A 26,820-nucleotide genomic window follows, 5' to 3' on the forward strand; every position below is an offset into this window, starting at 1 on the left:
TGATAGGTGCGCAAGGTAGCTTGGAATATCCGGTATTATAACAGTTGGGCACTACTGTACACAGCGAGAGTGTATCCCAACGAGCCATCAGTGGATCAGATGGACTCGAACAGCTCGAACCGCAATGAAGAAAGGCTAACAACGTAAGATGTTCGCATGATCGATGACTAGTTGCTCATCATGGAACCAGGCAAGTAGGAGACAGCCGCTCGAAGTGTATCAGTCGGGCAAGCGTGTGATGGACATTTTGTAACTGAGTGACATGCGCAACATTCACCGGAATTCCTGACCATAATCAGACCTACTACAAGACAGTTCACTTCGGCACCCAAAAGCGCCATTGGAAGCCTTCCGTTACATGAGAACGAGAATTTGTCAGCCTAACGGAAAATTTGGGATTTGGCTCTACCACGGAACCGGTGATCTTCACGTGAAAGTCGTCCTTAGTATAATAGGACATGTAGATATTCGAGTGATCGTCTTGAGACAAAATCGCAAGGGCTGATAAAGCAGTGTCGAATGAAGTGAGGAATCTATCTTCGCTCTCCCTGTTAGTTTGACGCTGCTCGAATAGATCCATTGAGGTTTGGTCAAGCGGGACCTGGGTTGCAGCTGGTGTGAACCCAAAAAGGTAGAAATCATGATGATTCTCCGCTTGTTCGGGCTGATAACTTGCATGACACATGATCACATTGAGATCTCGGATTTTCCTAGGATCGGCGCCTGCAGAGTTCAAGAGTTCGTGCAAGATTGAGGGGTCCTGCGGGTTGGAACTCCCTTTTGCAGCATTACGATCATCGTTGTTATGAGCACTGAATATCCGGTTATAATACTCAGAATCAAATCGTTTATCGCTCCTCTCGATTAACCCCGAGATATCATCCGTCTTGGTCATCATCAAACCCCATTTCATCACCCTTCCGGCGTCCTCGCAAGCTGGATCCCAATTTGAGTATACACATCTCCCCTTGAGAATCCCAAATATACGCGCTCTCTGGAGTCCCTTCTCTCAACTTTAGAGTCCAAGACACGAATCAACTTGCTAGAAGTTTCAAGAGATGCTCGGAGCTGCCCCTCATCCCAATACCCTTTTCGAACTTCGTCCTCAAGTTTCCTGAGGCTCCCGGAGTACTTGTCAGTCGCTGCAGATACTTACGATTGAGGTAAGAATCCGATGGCGCAAACCTTATCTGTCCCAAGAAGAGTTGGTTGATAGCCCTTGTACAAAGTAGCCCTCGTGGCGGCAATTGGCTCTGCAACAGATTCAGTCACTTCATCAGCAGTCTTGGCAACAAGGCCACGTATACCGTATCGAGCGGTAGGAACCTTGGTTTGGAATCTCATTCGACCTGTAAGACAACTTGAAAGACAGTCCATTATTGTTCGGTATCAATCTGTAAATTACTGATTGAGAGTAGAAGTCCTCACTGAGGGAATAATCTTCAGCAGATCTACGCAGATCTACGCAGATCTACGATTGAGAGGTAAGTCCAACGAAATAATGTTGGTGGCGAGGAAGCCTGGGCCGCGTGACCTGTCCTTTAAGAGTCTTTTCGACCTCTCATACTCTACTAGTTGATCGGAAGATTATTTGACGTCGCTGTTCAGCGGAAGGTCATGCCTATTCGCACCTCTTCGCTGAAAAACTGACTGATCAAAGTGGTTTGGGCTTCTGATAAAAGATGCAAGGCCGTCACTAGCCTTCGTTATTCCAAAGGATAATGCTTGTCAGAAGATATAGAAAGGGACTGCAGGGCCAGATCGGCACGTCGACACAAGTCTCTTTTCGGCCCTATTCTGCAGAAACTGACGTCACGACTGACCTACGGAGTACAGTAACCTCCTTCGTCGCCATTTTTGCCCGCCAAAGAAGTCGCCTCGTACATTCAAACATGACCGTCTGACTTCTCGATTGCCAAATCAAGGATTGTATGGTATGTTTGGGTTTGGTCCCTGAGTTCGAGCAGTGATGTCTTCTTCTCTATTGTTCGACGGTGCGGGGGACTGGAAAGGGCATTTATCGTGCCGATCTGTTTAGCACAGTATAGTTCAAGATGGTTGCCGATGTTAGGGGGAAAAGTATCTTCACGAACGAAGAGTGTGAGAGAAATCGGAAAATGAAGGTGGCAAGATGGCTTTTACTATCACAATCAAGTCTGGTCGTCTTTCAATGGTCAAATTGGGGAGTAGTTTTCGTTATTATGGATAGTTCAGTTGTCATATGTCGTTAGTCCACTCATGAAAGGATCGCTACTTGGTGAAATGCTTATCAGCATGGAGTTTAACCCTTCCGAAAGCCCTTTGAGTACCTCAGGAGAGAGTCCTTGACCTCTCACAACCGAGAGGACGCCTTTCTATGGCCTCCGTGGTCGGCAAGGAGATCCTTGAGCAGTGTAGGCAGGGAAGGACAAAGGAAGAGAAGTAATAAAGGAAGAGAACTCCGAAAGGACGTCTGCAGGTATCTTTTACAATCAAAACCATGCTCACGAATCATCTCGATCGGGTAAGCGGGTCATCAACATCATGATAATAGTTTTTCGCGTCTCCCTAATGCAGATATACTACAGCATCTCCATGATCCCTGAGCCGATTGCCTAAATAGCCGGTTGAGTATTTTCTTGTACCCGAGCTCCACCATCTTTCATGACGACACCAACATAAGGTTGATTGAAAGAGTCCGATTTATAACTGTCTATCTTAACATGGAACTTGTCCCTTGTAGTGTAAGACCCTTGGAAATCCGACATTTCAGGCTCTGATAAGATCTCAAGCGCACCCAAGACCGTCTTGAATGACCTGAAAAATCTGGCTTCATCAGAACTTTCGATTTTTCTCTTATTGAACTGATCAAAAGAGACTTCATTTGGAGGTCGGTGAGAACCCGGGGTACTAAATTTGAAAACATATTTGTACCGATTTTGCGGACCAGTAGCACGAAATACTGTCAAGAACAACTTCAATTTGGATTCGGTCGTTCTCGGATCAACCTCCGCAGATCCTAGAGTATCTTGAAAAATTGAATGAATGTGCTCCTTATCGGCCTTCTGCGACGATGACGAAGTCACAAATTTGTCGAAACGACTCCTTCCTCTCTCTGCCATAGCAATCGCATGATTGGATAGGATTCTGTTCATTTCGCCGATGCTCCACTGAGCTCTTGCGCCATCGTCCAAAGTACAATCAGCATTGACTTCGGTTCTGTTCATAATTGCTACCCAAGGCATCGGCTCGTCTGCAGGGTCATCCATGTTCCCCATCGTTGTGTGAATGCCGCCTTTAGAGAAACCCATTTGCACAGCTTGATCGACTTGAATGTTGGGAGTCAACGTACGAGCCAGCTTACTAACTATCGATATCGGTCCCTGTAGCTGTGAGTCAACACCTTCGGAGCCTTTGAAATCTTCTTGAGATACTTCGTCAGAGCGCAGGACCGTGGGATGAATTTGGCAAGGATGATCTTGTGGCGAAAGGACAAAAGCCCATCTGTCCTGAGAGTCACCCATTGATTTTTTTGCTTTTGTACACAACTGCGTCCAATACCGTGTAAGGACCTTGGGCCGATTCATAGACCAGATCTGATGTTTGGTTCATCAAGGATTGGATAGTGTGCATGGCTACGCTTGGCATATCAGACAACTCCTGTTGTTCCTCTGATGTGTAACTCGTCAAGGGTTGCAGAGTGTATTCGGCTGTACCGGAAATTCCAGACGACTCATGTTGTTGCTCTGAAGTGACGTTGTCGGTGTGCTGTGCCGGAACCTCGTGTATTGGCTGGACGTTGATAGTAGTCGGGGTAGTGGTAGCCCGTTGGTCTCTCCTACGACCCTTGCAACAATTCGAGAACAAAGACATGTTGAGGTGGGGTCACACAGTGATTACAGTAGTTGTTAGTGCTCGTACCGTTGAGGATGACAGCTTTTAGCGGAGGATGAGAGTGGCGACGAATTTTTGCAAAGCAAGGACACAAAGTTGTCCTCTTTTATACGCGATTCAGGAGCGCGAAGTCCACTTGCGACTGAGGTTCATAACACCTATGTACTGACTTAAGGTAAATGGAAGGACAATCATCAGAACCCATCAAGAGCACAAAAATGCACTCACCTAGATCGAAGTCGTTAAAGTGCGAAGGCCAAGATATTTTGACATTCACTGATCACTATGAGAAGGCCAGAAAATAGTCTTCTCAGAACAATCTGAACGACAAGGCTGTGCTCCTATAGATTCACAGATCTGCTAATCCACTTTGACTTGGATCCAGCTTCCCACGTTACGCTTGAGGATATGGTAGAAGAATTTCACAACATCATCTGCATCATGGAGCCAACCTAGCTACAAATTTCATGTCCTTCGCCATGCAGTACAAAGTTGCATCGCAACGATATAACTGCAGATTCTCCAGCAATCTCAGGACAGCAGCCTAAAAAGTGAGCTGAGTATCTTCCACTTGGGATTCGGATTCAATATCCCCCATGGTAACGCTAACAACTGGTCGAGAGAAAAAGTTCGACGTTTTGCCCTCCAACCTCACATCGAAATTCTCATTGGTAGTAAAATGACCACGGACATCCGAGACTCCATCTTGCATCAGAATCCCAAGGGTGCTCAAGACCGTAGTGAAGGATCTGGTAAATCTTTCCTCGTCATCTCGACTGATTTCCCTTTGGTTAAACGGTTCGAAAGCAGTTCCAATCGAAGCTCTATCATCAGCGGATGTGCTGATGTGGAAGGAGTAATTGTATCGGCCTCGTGATCCATTAGGGCTGTACGTGGATGAGATCAAGCTCAATGTGGGCAATTCAGCTCTTGCTGGATCGGCTTCACTAGATTTCAGCGCATCTGGCAAGAATGTGAGCTTATGCTCTTGGTCTGAATTCTCGCAAGATGTGGTAGCAGTGCCATTGGGATTTGTGGCGCGTCGTTCCTTGACATCTTCATCATAATCATCTATTAGTCTGTTAAGCTGGAGGGCGTCGAAATGCATCCCTACTCCAGTCCCAAAAGTCCTTCTTAATAGTGGGTCCTCAGTAATGGACCCAGTCATGATTGCGCCCCATGGCATCGGATTTTTGAACCCACGAAAATGCTTTCCAATCTCGGTGTAGATCCTCCCTCTTGAGAAGCCCACGTTCATCGGGCCGCCAGTCTGAACTTGGGGGGTCAATGTGCGGATCAGCTTACTGGCGGTGGTAAGCGGTCCCTTCAGTTCTTGATTAGGATTTCCTGTCTTCGAGACCTCTCCCTGGAAGGATTGGACAGTCGACAAGTACTGTTTAGCATCGTCACGAGGTCGATTCTCCGGCGTTAAGGCAAACGCCCACTTTGGATTGGGTCCATCGATTGGTCCTGTCCCATCGTAGATTCCTGCACTCAAGATTACATAAGGACCTTCGACTGATTCATTTACTTTCTCTAGTGTCTTTTCCATCAATGATTCGATGGAATGTTCGGCAAGACGGGTGTATCCCACCGAATCGTGGTTTTGGGCCGATATGTGTTCATCCCGACTTCTTGTCCTGTCTTCAGCAAGGCTGACTTGTGGTACCTGGCTTCTAGAAACCGAAGCAGAAACGCCCTTATTAGATCTCTTGCCGGCCTTGTGACCATCGGAATTTATGTTCCTCATTTCCTCATGAAGCAGCTGGAACTCTCTGTAGCAAGTTGTCGAAGATCTTTTCAGTTGTAAATTTGCAACGCGGTGGCAAAAGATCCAAATGTTAAGGGACCCGCCAAATTTGATAGGATACTGTATTGTCGCTCTTTTGTAGGTTCAGCAACAGCAACGGCCAACACGGTCCGCTCTTAGTACGAACTCGTCAGATTTGCCTTGACGTCAGGCATACGAAAGGATGAGCTTCAGAATCTATGAGAGCATAGCGACGTGCTCAAACGAGTTTCAACAGTGCCTCACAAAGGACATAAGAAAGCGGTGTCACCTTCAATACCGCCACAGATGATCGTATCTTCTCAGATAACCTTGACTAGTGAGCTCAGCCATTCGCAAAGACCTAGATATAACAGCATAGAGGAGCAGTAGGCCACTGCCGAGTGTCCAGGCGGGAAATTCGGGAACAGCCACTCGACGCGTTCTGGAGTCGTTCGCTCGACATTGTATTTCTGACATGCTAAGTGAGGTGTCATCCGTCACCATTATGGAGCTTGGTGCAGCACTTGGCCTTGGAAGGAACATTTGATTATACGAAATTCCATGTCATCCAAACGGAGACCGGAACAAGCGGTAACGGAAATGCAAGCTCTTCGTCAGCAAACTCAGTTGCTCGCGCGAATCAAGGTACTATGAGTCGCGATGTGACCGGCGAAGATACCGACTTCGTGAAAATTCTTGATAATGCTAATACAATAATCAACTCGGTTCCGTTCTACGGCGACGATGAAAGAGAAACCGTTCAGGGAATGACGTTCCGATTAAGATATGAACTGGAGACGAAAGGCTATACGCACGGCTATACGCTGCAAATTGACCAAACTCACATCGACCAAGCTCTCCTTGACCAAACTAGCGTTGACCAAACTCGCTATTCTGAGGTCGTGGCCCCCGGAAATCGATCCCGAATCAGTACGATCAGGCTTTGGGGTCAGAAGAGATGAGGATGTAGAGGACACGTTTTCAATCACAAGAGGTATCCCGAGATTGTCTTGAGCCTCTTTAAACGCAATCTCTGTCCCTTTACTGCTAACAATACCTACTGTATCGCTGTAAAAGATTGGAGTAAGTGGGCGTTGTCTTTCGTGATGCATCGTATATGCTTGTTTCCTCTGGTGTGTGATGATAATGAGTGGGCAACTTCAGTAATTCAATGCCACACCACCATATAGTCAGTTGATATTTCCGACTGACAAGGATGTTCAATGTTGCTGCGTTTTGTCAGGGTGGCATCAAGTAAGTTCCAAAATAGAATTCAATGATGTATGTCATACTCATTCATACGCATACCTAGAACCTAGAGAACCGGGACCTATCACATCGTATATCAAATATCAAAATCATATATCAAAAGATCAAAAGATCAAATCAAAGAGGAAAGAACGAAATCAGAGACCACACCCGACATGAATCAAAACGTTGTCAAATTGAAAAGTTACATATACTGTATCCGTACTGAGAAGGAGAGGTTGGACGAATGGAATGAATATATTACATGATTAGATAGTCTATATGAGAGAGAGGGGAGGGAAAGTTCATCAACCAGCCACGAGCGGTCACAAGGCTTATTCTTGACCGAAACCAAGTGTTTCTTCCACTCTGCGAACGATAGTGACTTGTTAGCACGGCCATACATCGCCTAAGTGCGAAAGCAGATGATTGAGATTAGGAAGGAAGTTGGAAACTCACGCAATGGTCAATTTCTGCTCAAGCGCCTCATAAGTCTTATAAGCAGGTAAATCGATTCGGTTGAAACAAGTATGTGATTTGGGTAATTGCGTGGGTTCACCGGCTTTCTCAATGGTGAATCGACGTGGTCCATCTGATCCTTGAAGATCTTTGAATCCGTTGACGGGAATTCGGGAAGTACCAGTTGTGAATCTATTGGAATAGTTTCAGCATGAATCCTTGTAGAACACCTGAAGCATACAGAAGAGGTACTCACTGCAGCAGACGGGACTTTCTCTCAGCAGGCCATCCCCTGACAATCTTCCAGAACCATTCTACGACTTCGTCAGATGGGTTGCTATGACACATTCATCAATCAGCACAAGTCGTCATGGCGTATATTCTGATAGGCCAAACTCACTATCCTCTGTAATCGGTGTGTTTCATCCAGTCGTCCACATCAATCTCAGACATACCACCAATGAGCAATTCAAGCTCTCGTTCATCAAACACATTGATGAGTTCTTGAGGGATCAATTCGTTGAAACCAGACATGAAGGCGTCGAACTGCTCGCTGACTCGTCGAGAGATTCGGTATTCGGTTACCAAGCTGGAGAGAAGGTTAGTCCATTGAATCTGTGATGTCGATGGTAGGCAGGATCACTCACTCAACGTAATCCTTCTTGTTATCCTCAGTAACCTCAATGTTCCTTCCATCCTCTTTCAAATCAACAGTGACGACCTCTCCAAAATGTTCCTCCGTGATACTAAACGTATCCTCAATCACATCCGTGATATCATTCTCAAGCATCCAGGTCAAACCTCGGTGTAATCCCGAATCAACGGATTCGAGATCTGGTAGTGCGATCTTCTTCTTGAGGATCATCTTGTAGAAGGAAACGATGAAGTAGGCATCCAAAAATCTTCGGTGGAAAATACCCAATCCTACTACTCTTCCGATAAACTTGAAGTAGTTTAGATGTTCGGGGTTCACACCGGAGTTGGGGTTGATTTGAAGGGTATAATTGTCATGCGCCGAGTACTCGAAAAGACAGTAGAAGGGGTTAAACATTTCGTGAGATAGTAAGAAGAAGAATTCTCTGTAATGACACATCAACAGTCAGCAACTTCATATTATATAGCCAGGCCGAGAACTTCACTCACCTCGACAAACCTCCATAATCCAGACCATCTTCACCCTCAAACTTGATCATCAACCTCTTCTTCAGATCGTTGGGAGTCTGCCTCATGATCTCGGTGTAAGAGCCCTCGAAGATGTTATCTCTCGATACCTTGATATGACATTGACCTGTGTTAGATCTAAGAGCAGGTTGGGATCTGAAGTAGATCAATTTCCTTCTGAAGTCTCTCTTGTACTGAGGTACATTCTGGTCTAGCGAAGAAGGTAGTCGTGGGTCGTCCCATGTGGTAGTCTTGGTGTTGTGGTCGACGAAGTACACTCTCGCCGTCGAGGTCAATCTCATTTCCCATCCACTTGGTAATGGTCCCAACTGACTGACAGTCTGAGGTTGGACAGTCAAGTTTCCTTGTCCCGGGGCGATAACTCGCAATAGCTGCTGTCGTCTAGGATCGACCCATGTGGTGGTTCGAGTGTTGTGATCAACGAAATATGGTCTTCCTTCAGGGGTGAATCGCTGTTCCCATCCAGCAGGTAGTGGTCCCTGTCCAGCGGTGGTGACGTTGCTTGAAGCGACGGCACCTCCAGCGCCGGTGCCACCGTTCGTAGGGGTTGATGCGCCACCGGTGTTGGATTGTTGCACATCGAGCATATCATCCGCCAAGTTTCGTTGATTGTGTCTTGCTCGTGCTTCACCAGTCGATGTAGCTTGTGACGCACTGTTAGATAATTGGTTATCGCTTGGTCGGTTCCAAGTGGTGGTTCTGGTGTTGTGATCGACATAGTATTGTCGTCCCAAGTGATCGATACGTCTCTCCCATCCGGCTGGAAGAGCACCATACTGATCAGAGTGTGAGTCGAACTCATTGCCTGGGCCATTGCTCGTGCCTGTTTGGCCGGTTGATGCAGCTTGAGCAGTTGGGTTTACGGTCGGAGCGCCGGAAGCAGCAGCGGTAGCGGCGTTGCTACTAATGGGTTGCGGGACGGCAGCTGAGGGTGCAGCAACGCTTGGACGCTCAGCAGCGGAAGCTGGACTTGGGTTTTCAGGTTCCGGGGTAGCGTTGGCGGCTCGAAGAGTGGAGCCAGGTCTAGAACCGGCAGTGTTAACGGCGGCAGCGGTGTTTAGAGAAAGGGCTGATCCGTTGGCAGGAGCGTTAAGCATGGTGTTGGATGTTGAAGCAGCTGGTGCTGCGTTGGCGGGTCCACCTGTTTGAGTAGAGAGATATACGATGAGTTTTCCCTGTACAGCTTGACCGTCGGAGCCTTTCTTCAGCTCCTTTGTGAGCATCTCTGAGTGAAAATTGTCAGCTGAAGTTCCGTATATCAAGCACAGAAACAAAAAGCTCACCTTGCCCACCAAGCTCAAGATCGATGACATCGGAAACTTTGATATTGATGACACCCAAGAAGCCCTGGTCCTAGAAGGAGAATACTAGCATAAGTGGACGTTTCCAACAGAATAAGACGGGATGTGTGACTCACCTTTCTTTTGAACTTTCTTTGATCAAAGATCTGAACCGCGACGATAGAAGAGTCCTTGACGGTACTGCAATGAAACAAAACATCAATCGTTGGTCTTGGTCTCACAATATGAATATTTCCCATCTGTTCATCTGAGACCAGGTGAAACATCCCTTGTTTCGTCTTGCCGTCTTCAAATTTGATCAAATCAAATCACTTACATGTCAAAGTTCCTAATAAAACCCAACACACCTATCAGCAGATATCCCGGAGACAAACAAGTCGAAGGGAAGGGTATCACTCACTCATTCCAATAAGGGTTCAAAGTCCTCTTGATTACAGAAGTAGTATGAATCTGTTCAGAGTCAACAGAGACAATCGCGAATGGATCCGGTAGTCTTAGAATATCCCTTTTGATCAAAGAGTCGGCGGCGACGACTATGATGAGAAGTGGACGATGGGTGTGTGTAGTTGACGTGTTTTGTGGGTGGTGTGACATGAGGATAAAGGATGCGCAGTGAATGTTGGAAATGAAAATGACCGAATGACCATACATCAGTGTCTATTCATGGTCTCATATAGTTAATCGAGGAGTAGAAAGAAGACTTACTAGTGACTCGGATGGACCTTGATCTATGTTATGTACGATATGGGATGATAAGAGTGGAGTAAATGGTAGGTGGGTTGGTTGATCCATAATATGGTGTGTATGCATAGTGAATTTTTTGATGATGGAAGTAAAGGGATGAGATTGAGTCAGCGCTCATTGATCCTTGTAGCAAGACAACAATGACAACAGATGTCGACGATGTATCTTGCCAACCTCTTGGCTTGATATTATCAAAATGACAAAGGGCGGGGCGATGCTATGACAAAGTCCAACAACTTACAGGTTCCTATTCCCACTAGCCGAGTTAGCTACCATCTTGGATTGATTCTCTCTCTTCTATACTATGTTGTAATCTGGTCTGCTCGCTTTGATCTATCTCTTGATGATGTATAAGGTACTTGAGTGATGAGAAGTAGAACGATAAAACTTTAGTATCGGTTGAGTGAGAGTGAGAGTGAATGATGAAATGATGAAATGTCTACGCATCTAGTAACACCACTTGTCAGTGAATTCTTATCAATCATTTCATTTCCATATTTAACACCTTAAATACACACACCATTTAAGTATTGACAAGTGCCACTTTCATACTTCACTCTACGGATCAACCCGAACCGAAGAATAGTAGACGGAGACGGAGTTAACGGAATGACTATAGACTATTGCTGTATGACGCATCATCGCTCGAACAGACTGTCCGCATTACTCATACAGTACTCTGGCTTGTCTTTTAGCATACTACCACGACTGACAGCTCAGCTGGGGTCAGCGAGTAAGTACTGAACAATCATAATCGATGGAATGCATTGTGGCTCCTCTCCACTCCACTCTCATGTGTAATTCGAAAACATAAAATAGCATGAGATATCATAACATTTCGTATATGGACTTGTCCCTGGACTCTTTCCATCAACCAAACCATTCTCGTGATATTCAACAAACAATCTTTTGACTGACCGTACCAAAATAAAAAAAAGTGGAAGCAAATCAAAACGACCAGTATCCGAAATGAATATCAAACAGGAATAATACCGTATACAAAGCGCATCAATCAATCAATAATCGTCCCCATCCCCATCATCCTCATCACTCGCATTCTTCCTCTGCTTCTTCCTCGCTGTCTTTTTCACAGTGTCAGTCCCATTAGCATGCCCATCAAACCCAGATGTAGAAGCTGAAGTCTCCTGCAACTCCTGCTCGCTAGCTTTCACTTTACGTGCTTGGGCAAAAAACAATTGAGCTTCTTTCTTTGAGATGTTCTCGATCGAGTATTCGTTTCCTTTTCACATCAAACACAGGATATAGTCAGAACTATCGAACAATGTCACAAAGTGTAGTAAGGTACTCACCCCGAGGTACCAAGAACTGTCCACCCGGTGCCATGATGAAGCTTGTTCTGTAGATCTGCACCTGAACAGCACCTTGTATAACGTAGAAGACCTGAGATTTGGAACAGTCAGCTTCCGGGCTATACAGCAATATCCTCGAAGAACATCTCCCATCTTCCGATTCAAAACCATCATCCAAAACAGAAACAAACACACTCACATAGGCATTATCCTTACTTGGTTTAGTAGTCTTACTCTGCCCCACAGGAATAACCACCACCCCAGCCGCCATGAAATCGCCTTCCCCAAATACCTTCTGATACGAGAAAGTCTGATTCGTCTTATTCGAAGGCACAAGCAATGATTTCGGACATGCAATTTCTAGGAAATAGCCAAAAGCATTAGCTCATGTATACATCTCATGTCATAGTTTCGCTGAGATAGACCACACTCACTCCTATGCGACTCCATCCCATCCGGATAAGTCTTAACCAGCCCCGTAGGCTCAGTCTCATTATCCCATCCTTCCTCTTCCTCCCCGTCCTGATCGGAATAACTATCCTGCCTAGACCTCGATCTCTTCTTCGTACTGTTCGATGTCGATGCAGCTCTCCTCGTCTTCTTATATCGTTGGGATAAGGGCTGGGGAGTCTCCTCAGGTATGGTAATCACCTCAGCAATGACTGGAAGGCCAGGTCCACGTTGATATTCGAATTTTTCTCCTCTCCACCATTCCAATGGTCTGAAATGCTGTCGGTTGGATCGTCGAGTCTGGAAATTCCCGTGATAACCATCTTCCGTCTCTTCGTCGATGTCGCCTAGTTCCAAAACATCCCATCAATCAGCTCTGATCCACCGACAAAGCCACACTTCCTTTGGTATGCCGAGCGGGACATGATATCCACGCCGTAATTAGAAAAGTTCACTCACCCATTCCAATCTGAGATACCCTCGTCCGTTTAGGTTTCGCAGCCACGCTCCCCTCCCTCGTCCTCAACCTGGCCGGAGGAGTATTTTCATCCCGTCTTTTCTGTGCAGTCTTCCTCTTCGCGACAACCTTCCTCTTTCGTTCCTTCTCCACTCTCCTGGGTGTCTCCTCTTTTTCTTCCTCTTGTACCGGCTCCACGTCGTTCTCCTGGTCAATTGCATCTTGCTCTAACGAAACATCCTCCTCAGGCTGTTCACCACTAACATCATTATCATCGCCTCCCAAATCCAGATCCTGGATCGTATCGTCAAACTCATCCATCCCATTATCAACGTCAAACGACGGTCCCCCAACATCAATCTCATTATCACTATAACTCCCTTCCCTATCCCCATCTCCATTGGTAGTGGTATTCACCGATCCACGCGTAGTATCTCCTGCAATGGTGAAACTCTCTTCCCCAGGCTGCGAGTCGGGTACTCTACTACTCTGTCTCCTATCCTTCTTTGCGATAGTTGGCGAAGTAGATAACCTCGTTGATTTTCTGGTCGACCTTCTTGGACTTTCGTCTTCTTCTGCCTCCAGATCATCTTGATTCGTGATTCCGCTGGTATTTAGTGGAGAAGCAGTGTGATCGGTGATATCGCTTACTCTCCCAATCTTTGATCTCGAGGGGGTAGCTCTGTTATGTGAGGTCAAGGTGGATTTACGAGGTGAAGATCGAGTAGCTGAGTTTGATGCTCTGGGTGAGCCGAACGAACCGAACGATGTGTTAAGACCGGGTGATGAGAGGGATACTCTTGATTTGGTAGAATGGTGGTCTAGTCAGAATACACAATCAGCCTAATGGCACACTCCTAAATTGCAAGCTCATCAAGCACTCACTATGATCCATAGAGAACCTCGGCACAGCTGCCTCTGCATGTGAAATGATCACCAAAACACAAATCAGCAATCTTATCCTACTCCTCCCATCCACAAGAGCTACCTCCCGTCTCTCCCCAATTCCACATGTAGACAGTAAAAGAGAGAAGCCCCGCACTCACGCAACTCATCATCATCCTGCAACAAATCACCATCCAACCTCTCCTCGTCCTCCTCATCCTCATCCACATCTATATCGCTCATCCGACTCCTTGATCTCCTAGCCGTCCCCAACGACGTAATCCCCGTATCACCCGTCATAGGAGTTTGCGCAGAAGTATAATCGCTCCTTGCTCCTGGGGTTTTCGGCGTACCTTTCCCAAATACCGAGGAGATCGTTCGGTTGCTGATTCCGTACTCTGTATTGGTCGGGGAGGTGAAGAATGCTGCGGGGTCTTCGAAGCCGTCTGCAAGACGGGCTACGCCGGTGGGCATGGGGGCGTTTGTACGGCTGCAATGGTCGAGGAAAGGAGGTCAGCTGCTATGTTATATGTGCTCGGATAGAGAGTAACACAAAACTCACGATCCAACATTCTTGGGATCATCGTTATACGCGAAATGCTTCTCTTCCCCCCTCCTACCGCCTTTACCAGGGGTCCGCTGCGACATGATGTACTATCTGTCTCTGTTTCTTTTCGAACCAGTTGAGAGGTGGATGGGAGGACCAGCTGAATGAAATTGAAGGGTGAGGTTGAGTGGAATGGCCGGTTGAGGTGTGAGCACGGCAATGATTATAATTGTTGTGCTGCTATGGAGTGTTCACCGCAAGTCGGAGTTGTCGTATACCGACTCTCTTAGGAAGATGTTCTGACAGGTGAGTGATGATGGTATAATATATACCTGTATATGAATGATGATGCAACTACGGTTAATGTCGATGTTTGTTTATCCTCCTCGAGTATATCCTGGGTTTGTCATGTCCACTTCTCAAACGCGTATGATAGTTACTCAAAGTGGCAATTCATCGTGGCTTTGTGGCGGCTGACTTCGTATTGTGTGTGTACTTTTGCTTTTCGACATCATCCCTGAACTGAACGGGTGAGTTGCGAGCTACTGTATATTTCATATATTACTATGCATGGGGTTGAGGGACAGTCATATACAATCAATCGTATTCTACTGATTCGGGGTGTGTAGAAAGCAACGATGTACCTTTCGAACACACACGTAATCGAACTAAAGGTTTGGCGTGTCACGAAGTAGCTTCTCCTAAGTCGACCTACATTGGCGTCGACTTTCTTCTCCCTCCGATGTCACCACAGTCTCTTGATGTCTTCATAAGAACGTAATAGAATCTACCACATGTTCAGATTCGCTATACCCCAAAACATTCTCGATATGTGCACTGTATATCAAACCATAACAATCAGTATTCTTCATCATTGGTCTTCCGGTGCTAACAACCACTAAAACCCTACCAGCTCACCTCTTGATACCCTTGATCCTATCAATCTCAACACTATTATACTGAGCTAATCCCTTCCCAATCTCCACCTCCTCCCATCCATCCATATCGTCTTCTTCTGCCCCATTCCTATGACTTTGCCTAGTTTGTAGATCCACACTATTCAGCTTCTCAGCTATAGCATTGATAGCGGGAGCAGGGGACGAAGGGGAAGATTTCGATAATGGGTCTAATGATGCGACAGAGGAAGAGAGCGATAAGATCGGTTGAATCTGGGGTGTATCTGGTTGAGCGTTTGTCAAGTGTTTCAAAGCTGGTGAAACCAGTGTCGAAGGATACACATTTTCACCCAATTTCGAGGTAGATGCAGGTGTAGGACTCGAGTTCATACTTTCGTCAATTGAGTTCCTTGATACTGGGTTTGTAATAGTAGTTCCAGCTTTGTTTGACGAATTATCCCTTTTCCTACGTCTGACGACCAACTTGACAGCCTGATGAGAAGCGAAGGGACCTTGAACTTTGATCACTCCGGCGGGTAATAATCGACCACCAGACTCTTTCCTCTGTATAGCTCGATAGGCACCTTCATCGATTGTTATCGTTCCTGCCGAGTGTAGTCCATGGGCTATCCACCACTTTCGGCTAAATTGAAGATGGAAATATCAGCTCCAGTTCACTACAAAAGATGTAGCTTCTCTTTCACTTCCTGAATGCATATGTACAGCAATCGCCTGTGCCCGCTGGGCGAAAAGCAAGGTATCACTCACTCCTTCAAAGCCGTCTCCCTCCTAAGGAACCTAGTACACAATGGTCCTTCCTCCAAATGCGGCGTCTCAGATACATCCCTGCTAGGTCCAGCGCCGTGTTGAATCACGCTAAATATATCTTGCACGTTTCCGGAATGCATGATCACTGTGGTCGTTCCAGCTGCTGTTGCCAGTTCAGCCGCGATGAGTTTGGTGGACATCCCACCAGTACCGAGGGACGTTCCGAGTGTCGATGTGGATACTACAGACCATGGATCAGCTAGATATCTGGGAAATCTTACAAGGTCGAAGCTGATTGGATTATGTATACTCACCTTGCTGTTTGACTTTCTCGATATCTCTTACTACCCTCACCGGTTTTGCATCAGGGTTATTCCTTGGATTGTCGGTATACCTGTTTGTCATACACTCGTCAGCTCATAAGCTCACTGTAAGCGAGAACAAAAGTCGAGTAGCTGGCTCACAGGCACTCTACATCAGTCAATAAGAACAGGTAATCGGCATGTACGATCGCAGAAGAGATAGCCGACAACGTATCGTTATCACCAAATTTGATTTCCTGTGCGTTTCCATGCCAGTCAGCTATGCGTTCTTCTGCCTCCAATTTAGATAGTACCCAATGCTAGCTCACGGTCACAGACACCGTATCATTCTCATTAACAATAGGCACCACTCCCATTTGAAGTAATTCGGAGAACGTATTTTGAGCGTTCAAGTATCTTGTTCTCTATTCCACAAAGCAGCAAACAGATAGGATCAGCATATTGATTGCATGATATGATCAAACCCGATTGGCGAGTTCGAATACATGAATGAGATCCGGTACCACTCACATCGGATATATCCATCCTCGTCAACAGTATCTGCGCGATAGGTTGATCCAATTGCGAGAACAGATTGTCCCACAAAGCTATTAATCTTCCTTGACCGATCGCAGCGAGGGCCTGGTCGCACACGAATATCACATCAGTATCATACCCCTACTTTATGATACAAATACCAATCCAGTGATAAGTGATTGGATAAGAGATAGTAGATGACGTTGTATCAACCCACCTGTTTCTGACTCAATCCCTTCCCCCTCCCTCTCAGATCCATCCTCCTCAACCCCACGCCTATAGCCCCCGACGAGACCAGTACGACTCTATGTCCCTGCGCTCGGAGGTTGACGACTGTCTCGACAATGGAGGAGAGAAGTTGAAGATGAGGAAGGAATGGGTATTCTGGCGAGACGATTGAAGAGGTACCTATATAGTTGGAAGAGTATGATGAGCTCGCTCCACTATCCGCACGGGTATTGGCACACTGGGATTAATGCAAGTAGAGCTCACCAAGTTTGATGACTATTGTCAGAGGGGTTGCTTTGCTTTTCGACTGATGGAGGAACATCAGGCATCAGTCTCTTATGATTGATAGACAACGGGTCAGAGGCAATGGACACACCGTCATTTCGGTTGATCGTTTCGGTTCGGTAGGATATCTTGTCGAGGTCGAAGTTAACTTAGGATCACTTCGAGTAGACTGGTACAGTCCACTTAGATTTTGTTCACGATGGATGTGTAAAGTTTTTGCACTGTCGTATGAGGATATCACACAGACGATGAAGTAACATTGACTTTCATTATTTTCGAGCAGAGAGATAAAGAGAGAGCTCGGACAAAACAGCCGAGTTTCAGTACTGTAGATAGGAAAATATGGTGATGTCATCACTTTTGGTTCTCTCTCTCTCTTCTCAATGAAATGCTATTAGAGCACATTGTTGCTACTATCCACATTCATGCATATCATAATTCGATTGGCAATGTACAGTATATTACGGACCACCACTATCCACTGATGGGAAGGAGATGCGGAAAATAATCTATATACAAATCACTCAATCACTAGCATTTCTTTCTGATTTATCTTATATCTCACTCTTTCGGTTCGACAGGGATTTCCACATATTCAGTCTCTCTTCTTACCACAATCTTCATAATGTTTTAAGCGTTCCTACCTTTTCCTCCTTCCTCACCATTCTTCGATATACCATCCATCATCCTCTCAATACGAAACATCAAATCTTCAATCTCTTTGATAGCCAAGTAACTCCCATAAGTCATTTCCGGGTCTTTTCTCGAGACGATATAATCCTCTTGGACCTTATTCCACGCGATCTTTTTGACTTGAGATACCAAATGGATGTATGATAACTTGCTTGGTGAGATCTTGGATAATTCTTCCTCTTTATTGGGAGTCCACCAATTAGCGATTGCCTTGAACGCTTCCTCGTCGACTTTCTTGATGTTGCTTCCGGTTGATTTCAGGTAAGTGAGAATCTGTCGATAGATGTAGCATGAATCGACCAGTTCAGGAGGAAGTACTTCGGATGGGTCGCTCAATCCGATTTTGGAAGTATCGATCCATGGGTTCTCGGGGTCAGTCTTATCGGTAAGATCGGGATTGACGGTTGACAATTCTCTTGAGGCGAGCCTGAAGCACTTGTGAAGGGTTGACGTATCATTGAGGCATACTCCACCGCAATCCATTTGAAGTTGATTGACAACTTGGATGAGCCATTCCGACCATTTAGCAGGGGTGGTGGGGACAGTCGGCGCAGGAAGGTGAGGGATGGGAGTCGAGTTTGAGTTTGGTTGAGCTGATGGTATCTTGTCAATGATGACCCGGCGCATTACCGGATGCAAGATCGAAGCTAACTCACCATCATCATTCGCCTGCATAGCCTCATCTTCCTTCAAGCCTCCTTGCTTTGCTTCTTGTACGAGTGATTCGACATTTGGCTTGACCTGTGAGAGGAAGAACGATTAGTCATTCGACACATCATCAACGAGGGAGATCAGTTCACCCACGTCGTCCTCTTTCTTCTTCATTCCCTCGTCCACTCCCCTTTCTTCCTCCTTGATAAGTAAGAGCTGCGCCTCAACAACTTCCAAAGCAGCCTGTCGGGCCTTTCTCGACTTGTCAATCTCGACTTTCAACGTCTATACGCGCGGTAAGCCTCTTGCCAGTACATAATCAACGTCGAGAAGATGGTCAGATCATCGGCCACTCACATGGACTTCTTCCTCAAGCTGTCGTTTTTCCATCGTCAACTAACATCGAGAGGAAGACAAGTCAGCATTATCGTCGCTGTCGACCTATCTAGAGGCCGTGGGCGAAAAGGACTACGCTCACCCCTGCGAATACCCTTCCGACGACCCCCCCCCCGTCGACCATGATGCATGATGCGATTGTGCTGATTGTCCTTGTTCATGCTATCAACGACTGTGGTGCAGTTCATTAGGTTGAGAATATTATGAAAGAGGGAGAGGATAGAAAAAGGAAAAAGGACAAGGAAAGAAGAGGAAAGATGAATAATCAAAGTAAAGTCGGTTGATGCATCTTATATATATGTTGGTCGATAAGAATTTCAGTTGTTTACCTTTGGTTGGTTGAACAGTGAAGGATCCGTGCGTAAATGCATGAATAGAGTATCAATCCATCAATCCAAAGGACCCTCTTACCTCTTCATCTTCCACCTTTCCTTCCTCGTAGTATCTATGCAGATACAGTCAAGCCAACGATTTGTACTGTAAATTGCTTGATTCAATTGATTCAATTAATTCAGTGATGAGCTATCAGTAACCAGTACCCCTTACACCAAGTACGACGTGACCATCCGCAAGAGTGTGAATGCATAAAAACACTCCGATCTACCTATCTAATTGGGTATCTTAACCCTCCAAGCAGACATCGGCAGCGCTACACCAATTCCAATCCCAATCCCACATCTATTAGCCTCATTCCATTACATTGCATAATTTGAGAGGAAGAAGACAAAATGAGACTCACCAGACAACCTCTTAACAGTCGGCAAAACAAACCCAACAAGAATCATCGCCCCCAGCGTAACACACACCATACTCATAATATAATATCCATCTTGCACTACCACGCATTGCCCTCCTGCTCCCTCGCAGGCATGTTTGCCAGCTTCGGATATACATTCATTTGATCCTGTTGGTTTTTCCAGGGTCGTACTGATCGGTACGGAACATGTTGCTATAGTCAATAGATCTACTGAGCGAAGGATCAGGGGTTTGGGCCATGTTCCTCCAAGGTTAGAGACGGTATTGAGTAGCTAGGAGATGTCTCAAGGTCAGCTTGACAGTATCAGACAATATGCTTGGACCAGTGACCGGAAAGCTTACAGTCATATATGTCCCGCCGATCAGGGGATCAGCAATTTGCGTATGAAATGCGCAAATCCCCACGAATTGGACGGTACTATCTCAATCACAATCAGCTAAGACCCCATACCAAGACAGAAGGAAAGTCGAGCTCACCTAGTCAAAGACGATAAAAGCGTCGTGGCAATAACCAACCCGAAATACCCATTCCCAATCTTCCCACTAGGAAAACCCTTAACCACCATCGTAGCAATCGCGGCCATCGCCAATCTAGCCCAGAAGGCATATAACCAAGTCTTCAACACACCTGACCCTTCTTCTTTTCCCGTCAAGGGGTGCCTATTGCTCGATGAAGAAGAGGTTCGGGACCATTTAGCAGCTAGCCATCCTACTGCCATTTGAGCTGGGAAATCCAATAGTACAGCTATCGCTAGATCTTCTTTGGATAGACCCTTTTCGAGCAGTTTCAGGCCGGTCACGGAGTCGTTGACCATGAATCCTATTTTGCATACTAAATGGACGAGAAGGAAAGATTGAATATCTACATCAAGTGCATCAATGTTAGCTAGACTACTCAGAGTTACGACGATGGAGAGACTCACTCTTTAACCTGACAATACTCCACATCACCTTGTACACCTTCTTGACGTCCATATCCGGATCATCTTCCGCAGGCGGATCTTCAGTCTTGTAAACCGCCAATAACACCGTCACCAACACAAAAACCACCGCCCAGAAACGGAGGTACCCTCCGAGTGAGACCAGGGGATAATCGAGTGGAGCGGACCGGAAGTACTTGTTACTACGAATCACACAATCAGATCAGCTATAAGCCCAAAGTGATGTGGAACCACCAGTTGAACTCACCTGAAATCGACACTATTGAACGCTAAGAACACCGTAAAGCTCAAGGCGTTTCCTATACCGATCCCGATCGTTTGGGCAGTAGAGGCGTAAGATAGATTAGGTTGAGAGAGGAGGGTAAGTGCCCAGCCTGAATCAATGGCAAAGAAACATGTCAGCTAAGTCGAACGAGATCCATGCCCGTTCTGTCTATTTGAAGCTTACCATCTACAGCGATATCTAAATTCCGGTTATCGATCAGCTTACGTTCATGTATCCTCGATGGTTATTACGTAGCTCACCTTGAGTAGCAGCTGCCAAGATCAGACTACCAAATACACCCGTAATGAACCGTATATCTATCGTTTCCTACACGAGTAAATCCATTGATTAGCTAACCATCTTCCATATACACCGCCAAACACCTCATGTAATCACAATCTTAAACTTCCTCGGCGTCCTATCCTAAAGGTCTATGACAAAAGCTTCTTTGGTTGAGGAACACCGCACCTCTCGCACCATCCAGCCCGTAAAACCACAACACTCACAGCATTCAACCACCCCTCAACCCTCCCGCCAATCCACCACATCCCCAACCCCACAATCCCCTGTACAGGTACGATCCAGCTCTTCCTCCTCCCCCAGCTCTTGACGAACCACGCGTCGACGATAGGCGACCAGAGCAATTTCAGGGAGTAGGGCCAGGTGGATAAGGCGAATATGGCGAGTTGGGAGTACGATAGGTGCGATTTGAGGAGGAAGGGAAGGGTACCGAATGTGAGGCCTAGGGGGATACCCTGGAGTCTGCCAGGTGCATGTTAGTTTTGTTATGCCATTGACAGGCTGACGTATCTTGGACAACTTACAGATCTAACCAAGCAAGCAAAAATAATGGGATATATCAGTCACATCATCTTGCAGGTGGTTGACACGCAAACTTACAAAGCAGAACCAGCAACGCAAAAGCCTTCTTATCCCTCGGACTCGTCAATCCTTCGCCTTCCCCATCTTCCTCATACCGATCCCCATCTAGCAGCTCCACTTTCTCAAACCTATCCCTCTCCTTCTCCTTTTCCTTCCCACTCTTATTACTCCTCCTCCTAGGTGAATTGACATTCTCATCCACCGAATCACTCGATACTTCCCGTCTCATCAACAACCCCTTCTCCTCCAGCTCATTCATATCTTCTATATTCCGTCCTCGGAGTGTATGCGATTCGCGATGTAACATCTTTGCGTCTATCTCGGAAGGAGGTGATGAGTTACTCGACGAAACTGAGATGGACGTCGATGGACCAGGTGAGGGTTCAGGCTGTGTTGAATGGTGGGTCGCTGATCTGGTTATTCGTTGGGTTAGGGAGGATGCAGAGTTTGGTGTGAGTGGGGTTGGTTCAGCTGAGGTAGTCTTGGCTTTGGATGTGGGTTTGGATTTGGTTGATCGTTTAGGTGGCATTGGGATGATTAAGTCGGAGAGGTCTATTCGTCTGGTCGATCGATTTCCGTGTGTTCGTGAGATCTGATGAAGTACAGTCTATGAATATGAGTGACTGCAATGAAGGATATGTACAGGAGCAAAGTCGAGCAAGAAGAAAGGAGTATAGTACACCTGTATATATCACTCCCCGACTCTCGCTGACTAACATGTATAATACTGCTCATTCAATTCCACACATCGCGCCAAAAACACTCGCTCTCTCAACTTTTGGTTGTGTGGACGTGTTCCTCGCCGGACAAAGCGGCAATCTCCACCACTGCCACGTCACTGACGCACGGTTGTATGTTACCACGTGGGGGGAAGGACCCGTTACCGCAAACGTAAATATTCGGTTCCCACATCCACATCCACATCCACACCAGTTCAACGCGTTGCGACCGACAGACCGTGTTGAGCAGATGAATCCACAACCGCAGTAAATACATTCTATCTATCTACCTCTTCACCATCACCTCTCTTTCATCACAACACCCCAACCCAACCCATCACAATGTCAGTCCCACTCCCAACCACCAACACCTTCCCAGCGGGTATCCTCCCCTTCGAACAACGTAAATTCCCAAAGACAATCTGTATGTTCGATGTGGATGGGACACTCTCTCTGGCAAGACAACAGGCTACGCCCGAGATGTTTGCTACGTTGAAGAAACTTAGGGAGTATACTGCTGTCGCTTTCGTAGGTGGCAGTGATCTTTCGAAGATCTTGGAACAGGTTAGCAGTGAGTGTGTTGTGTTACTGATACTGTCCTCTGTCTTTATTACATTTGTCCTGTGGTTCGGATACTCTCATTTCCCCTCCTATCCTTCGACCTACCTTCCCTTCCTTGAACACTATCTCAGAACTTTAAGTCTTGTCATGAGTTAGGCGCTGAACCACTACCACAGGCCTCTCCCTCTTCGACTACGGCTTCGCCGAAAACGGGCTGGTAGGGTACAAGCTCGGCCAACAACTCGCCTCTGCAAGCTTCATCAAGCACGTGGGAGAGGAGGAGTACAAGAAGATGGTCAATTGGATCTTGAGATACCTCAGTGATGTTGATATCCCCATCAAGAGGTGAATTTATGTATCTGACAGCTGATCGAACCTTATTGTCAACCCTTTGCGTTGAGACATGAGCTGATGCGATGCTTGGCACGTCGACAGAGGTACCTTCATCGAGTTTAGGAATGGTATGATCAATGTTTCTCCCGTTGGAAGAAATGCTTCGTGAGTGTAATGTCTATCACAACGCCATCTTCATGCTTAGTCTAGTTCAATCTCGAATCAAGACTGATATTGTTTCTATTTCGTTTTAGTATCCAAGAAAGAATCGATTTCGAGAAATTCGACAAGGTGAGTCATCAGCAAAATCAAGAACTCTGGACGAGCTGACCATATAAACTGCTATCACAGGAACACGGCATCAGAGCAGAGATGGTCACCAGGATGGAACAAGACTTTGTACACCTCGGTTTGACTTTTGCTATTGGTGGTCAGATCAGTTTCGATATCTTCCCTCAAGGTGAGTTCGACTCTTTCTTTCGTATTATCCAGCGAAGCGTCGAAATGCAGGGTGTATACATCCCTAAGACGACTCATGCTGATAACTCGGCGTAGGATGGGACAAGACCTACTCTCTCAGACATATCGAACCGGAGGGATTCGATACCATCCATTTCTTCGGTGACAAGGTGGGTTGCAATTCAATCTTGACCTAATCGGGGGATCGTCTTGGATCCGACTAACCACTTCTCCTGATTCCGCTCGCAGACATTCAAGGGAGGAAACGACTACGAGATCTTCTCTGACCCTCGAGTCACGGGTCATACAGTGACTTCACCTGAGGATACGATGCGACAATTGGATGAGCTCTTCTTGACCGTTGCTTAGGCTGGCCGTGATGAGTTCAGCTGAAGAAGTGAAATGGGAGAACAACATATATTGGGAACTGGACATTCTTGCTTGAACATATATACACTTATGCCGAAAAACAGAAAACGAAGATATAACTGGGATGACGATGATCCAGTGTATATACATATATACATATGACTTCAGGTTAAATACAAAATATGCATTGCCTATATACCATTAGTCTCGTCACCAAACCAAGAGGAGACGACACCAAGATGAGCATGTGAATTATTGATCGTGCAGCCCACTTCATGCTGGTGATTCAGACACCGACTTGACATATCGCACTTCAGCTCCGCTTTTATAATTATCTCGCCCATTCACAAACTAATTGCGGGATTGAGCAGAGGGAGAATATCGTATATTGGATATAGTATATTGTATATCATTCATCTATATACATTCATTCAATCATATTATATTCCATTCATATGTAAAAAGTCAAGTGTATAATATAAAAGGGAAAAGTAAAAATATGATTCGTTATATTAAATTAAAGATCATCTCCTCATCGTTTTGCCTTGTCTTCGGTGTCGCACATCTATCTATGAATTCCCTCTTTCTGAATGGTTTGTAAAATCTGCTTCTTCTATCTAGTTCTGGTCTAAACACCACTACCCTCTCTGATTTTTATCGTTGTTGTCCTTGGGCTTTCAACGCCGCTTCTCTTCTTGCAGTCTGTCTCTCAGCGAGATCAACACCGACAAGCTATGACGTGTCCACCACACATCAGCTCAGATCGCCGAAAGGTAGCATAATACGGTGGCAATGCGAATGGCAACTTACAATCTTCGAGGCTTTCCAGAACTGGACCACATTAATGATCTGTTTACCCGCGCAGATGGGGAACGTCAGAAGTCCGACAACCTGAGGCCAAGTGAGGTTCTTCAAGTGATATACCAAGTATCCGAATAACTTGGGGTTCTGCTGGATCAAGGCGTAGTTCGTGTTTACTAGGAAAGTAGGGATGGGGAATGAGGAGGTGATGGGTGTGAGCCAGAAGGCGTTGAGGTACAGGCAGACGAAGAATACTTCGTTGGCGAAGCAGAAGAAGAAGAGGGTTCGCTGGAAAGGTGTACAAAGAAGTGATTAGCTAGAGCTCCTACATAGATTTGCCTGCAAGGATGAATGAGGTACATGAGAGAAAAGTGCTTACAGAGTCGTTATAGTAGTACCATAAGATACGGGAGACATCGGATGTAACGGTCTTGTGACTTGATGAACCGGTTACCAAGGAGCTGACAAATCCCATATATCAGCTAATACCACCCGGCAAAGTTGATCAGGCAGCTAAGGATGACTCACGAGTACATATGGATGTAATGAGAAGAGAAATCCAGAGTGATCAAAAACATGAAAAGCAATGACCAATTGGGATAAACGGATGTTAAGAAGGTTAACAGACAAGCCGTTGCGCATCTGTTCGAGCCATACATGGGTTAGCGTTTTTTCCATGAAAGCGGTGTAGACAAGGATACAAGGTCACGCGACAGCATGACTAACCTATCAGTGACCATATCCAGCACTGCACCGAATTTCGAAGTTTGTCCCAAAGCCCTAGCTGCCATACCGTCAAAGGCATCCAACATGCAACTGACAAAGTACAGGGTGGTACACCATTTGGGATGGTATGGCATGAACACCAACGACGCGGCGGCAGTTATGACTCGTACGTAGCCGATGAGGTTGGGTACGAAGAGGAAGACATTCTCGTCGATGCTGTGTTCATTTACAGGTTAGCGATAAGGAGATGAGCAACGATGATATGGAGGGGCTTACGTAGTGGTCCTATCATTACACCGTTGGAATGTCCATGACTTCGGTTAGTATGCATACTTACTTGGAGCATGTTGCGATATTACTCACGCAAGGTCAACGGCACTATCATTGCAAAGCAAAACACTTATCAGCTACCTTGTACCTAACTGAACATTCCTTATCGCCAGACATCAAACTCACTATTTAGGATCCCACACCTCCTCCCTCGTCCTACTTCTGCTCCCCTCCCTGGGTCTCTGCTTGATATCGCCACCGAGCGAGGGGGAGACAGCCGTAGAGATGGACTCGGGCACAGGTGTGGATTGGTGTGATCGTGTGGTGGGCGCCATGGTGATTAAGCTATATCAGAGTGATAGCGTAGATTGAATATTTGCTTGTGCTGGCAAGGTATCTGCAGGCGCTGGTGATAAATTGAAGTGAAGATTGAAGAGCAATTTACGATGCAGTAGAAGGGGTTTATATACCTTGTCGCTGACCTGTTTGTTGCTTGTACGAGGTAGTAGTATTTGCTGTGAATATAGTTGGGAATAAGATGTCAAGTTTGGGTTGTGCTTGTGGGTTACGTGGTTCCGTCGTGTGTGGTGTGGTGGCCCCCCGTCGGCTTCTATCAATTATCCATTTAATAGTTCATCCCCAAAATGGGTACCACTTATAAGTTATTACTCGGTCTTCCCCGCATTCGCTTCACCTCGGTCGTGTAAGCCAGTCACGTCGAGACGATGCATGATAGCTTCGAGGTATGTATTGTT

The 26,820-nt window shown here is 46.1% G+C and overlaps 10 protein-coding genes across 10 annotated transcripts; 1 reads left to right on the plus strand and 9 right to left on the minus strand.

Moving 5' to 3' along the window:
- Positions 1 to 316: 316 nt before the first annotated feature.
- On the minus strand, positions 317 to 1,377 carry I302_104042 (uncharacterized protein; the record flags this gene model as incomplete). The annotated part of the gene is made up of 3 exons (XM_019189405.1): positions 317 to 936; positions 1,032 to 1,114; positions 1,157 to 1,377. The coding sequence occupies 3 exons, from the start codon at positions 1,375 to 1,377 to the stop codon at positions 317 to 319; spliced, it is 924 nt and encodes a 307-aa protein (XP_019048967.1).
- A 1,217-nt stretch (positions 1,378 to 2,594) lies between these two features.
- I302_104043 (uncharacterized protein) lies at positions 2,595 to 3,257 on the minus strand (the record flags this gene model as incomplete). Its single annotated transcript, XM_019189406.1, has 1 exon — positions 2,595 to 3,257. One exon carries the CDS (start codon positions 3,255 to 3,257, stop codon positions 2,595 to 2,597), a length of 663 nt encoding a protein of 220 aa, XP_019048968.1.
- Positions 3,258 to 4,417: 1,160 nt separating this feature from the next.
- I302_104044 (uncharacterized protein) lies at positions 4,418 to 5,623 on the minus strand (the record flags this gene model as incomplete). The annotated part of the gene is made up of 1 exon (XM_019189407.1): positions 4,418 to 5,623. One exon carries the CDS (start codon positions 5,621 to 5,623, stop codon positions 4,418 to 4,420), a length of 1,206 nt encoding a protein of 401 aa, XP_019048969.1.
- A 1,604-nt stretch (positions 5,624 to 7,227) lies between these two features.
- On the minus strand, positions 7,228 to 10,854 carry I302_104045 (uncharacterized protein; the record flags this gene model as incomplete). Its single annotated transcript, XM_019189408.2, has 12 exons — positions 7,228 to 7,261; positions 7,352 to 7,543; positions 7,608 to 7,688; positions 7,752 to 7,940; positions 7,999 to 8,430; positions 8,495 to 9,758; positions 9,817 to 9,886; positions 9,951 to 10,014; positions 10,151 to 10,162; positions 10,235 to 10,367; positions 10,540 to 10,562; positions 10,820 to 10,854. The coding sequence occupies 12 exons, from the start codon at positions 10,852 to 10,854 to the stop codon at positions 7,228 to 7,230; spliced, it is 2,529 nt and encodes an 842-aa protein (XP_019048970.2).
- Positions 10,855 to 11,594: 740 nt separating this feature from the next.
- Positions 11,595 to 14,328, minus strand: I302_104046 (uncharacterized protein; the record flags this gene model as incomplete). The annotated part of the gene is made up of 8 exons (XM_019189409.1): positions 11,595 to 11,818; positions 11,889 to 11,979; positions 12,088 to 12,248; positions 12,323 to 12,685; positions 12,798 to 13,616; positions 13,681 to 13,713; positions 13,842 to 14,170; positions 14,243 to 14,328. 8 exons carry the CDS (start codon positions 14,326 to 14,328, stop codon positions 11,595 to 11,597), a joined length of 2,106 nt encoding a protein of 701 aa, XP_019048971.1.
- Positions 14,329 to 14,994: 666 nt separating this feature from the next.
- On the minus strand, positions 14,995 to 17,280 carry I302_104047 (glutamate 5-kinase; the record flags this gene model as incomplete). Its single annotated transcript, XM_019189410.1, has 9 exons — positions 14,995 to 15,064; positions 15,146 to 15,766; positions 15,892 to 16,132; positions 16,206 to 16,285; positions 16,356 to 16,450; positions 16,523 to 16,618; positions 16,725 to 16,835; positions 16,948 to 17,138; positions 17,223 to 17,280. The coding sequence occupies 9 exons, from the start codon at positions 17,278 to 17,280 to the stop codon at positions 14,995 to 14,997; spliced, it is 1,563 nt and encodes a 520-aa protein (XP_019048972.1).
- A 593-nt stretch (positions 17,281 to 17,873) lies between these two features.
- On the minus strand, positions 17,874 to 19,107 carry I302_104048 (uncharacterized protein; the record flags this gene model as incomplete). Its single annotated transcript, XM_019189411.1, has 5 exons — positions 17,874 to 18,529; positions 18,593 to 18,677; positions 18,741 to 18,872; positions 18,945 to 18,983; positions 19,066 to 19,107. The coding sequence occupies 5 exons, from the start codon at positions 19,105 to 19,107 to the stop codon at positions 17,874 to 17,876; spliced, it is 954 nt and encodes a 317-aa protein (XP_019048973.1).
- Positions 19,108 to 19,591: 484 nt separating this feature from the next.
- On the minus strand, positions 19,592 to 22,356 carry I302_104049 (uncharacterized protein; the record flags this gene model as incomplete). Its single annotated transcript, XM_065869785.1, has 10 exons — positions 19,592 to 19,632; positions 19,723 to 20,011; positions 20,082 to 20,157; positions 20,217 to 20,601; positions 20,663 to 20,862; positions 20,928 to 21,054; positions 21,129 to 21,143; positions 21,206 to 21,272; positions 21,452 to 21,707; positions 21,860 to 22,356. The coding sequence occupies 10 exons, from the start codon at positions 22,354 to 22,356 to the stop codon at positions 19,592 to 19,594; spliced, it is 1,953 nt and encodes a 650-aa protein (XP_065725857.1).
- A 532-nt stretch (positions 22,357 to 22,888) lies between these two features.
- Positions 22,889 to 24,268, plus strand: I302_104050 (uncharacterized protein; the record flags this gene model as incomplete). Its single annotated transcript, XM_019189413.1, has 7 exons — positions 22,889 to 23,117; positions 23,284 to 23,452; positions 23,543 to 23,605; positions 23,695 to 23,731; positions 23,792 to 23,900; positions 23,996 to 24,069; positions 24,149 to 24,268. 7 exons carry the CDS (start codon positions 22,889 to 22,891, stop codon positions 24,266 to 24,268), a joined length of 801 nt encoding a protein of 266 aa, XP_019048975.1.
- Positions 24,269 to 24,922: 654 nt separating this feature from the next.
- On the minus strand, positions 24,923 to 26,400 carry I302_104051 (uncharacterized protein; the record flags this gene model as incomplete). Its single annotated transcript, XM_065869786.1, has 7 exons — positions 24,923 to 25,000; positions 25,079 to 25,357; positions 25,449 to 25,530; positions 25,598 to 25,711; positions 25,796 to 26,011; positions 26,159 to 26,173; positions 26,252 to 26,400. 7 exons carry the CDS (start codon positions 26,398 to 26,400, stop codon positions 24,923 to 24,925), a joined length of 933 nt encoding a protein of 310 aa, XP_065725858.1.
- Between the last annotated feature and the right edge of the window lie 420 nt (positions 26,401 to 26,820).

The sequence above is a fragment of the Kwoniella bestiolae genome, chromosome 2, assembly GCF_000512585.2.
Source record: "Kwoniella bestiolae CBS 10118 chromosome 2, complete sequence".
Taxonomy (NCBI): Eukaryota; Fungi; Basidiomycota; class Tremellomycetes; order Tremellales; family Cryptococcaceae; genus Kwoniella; species Kwoniella bestiolae.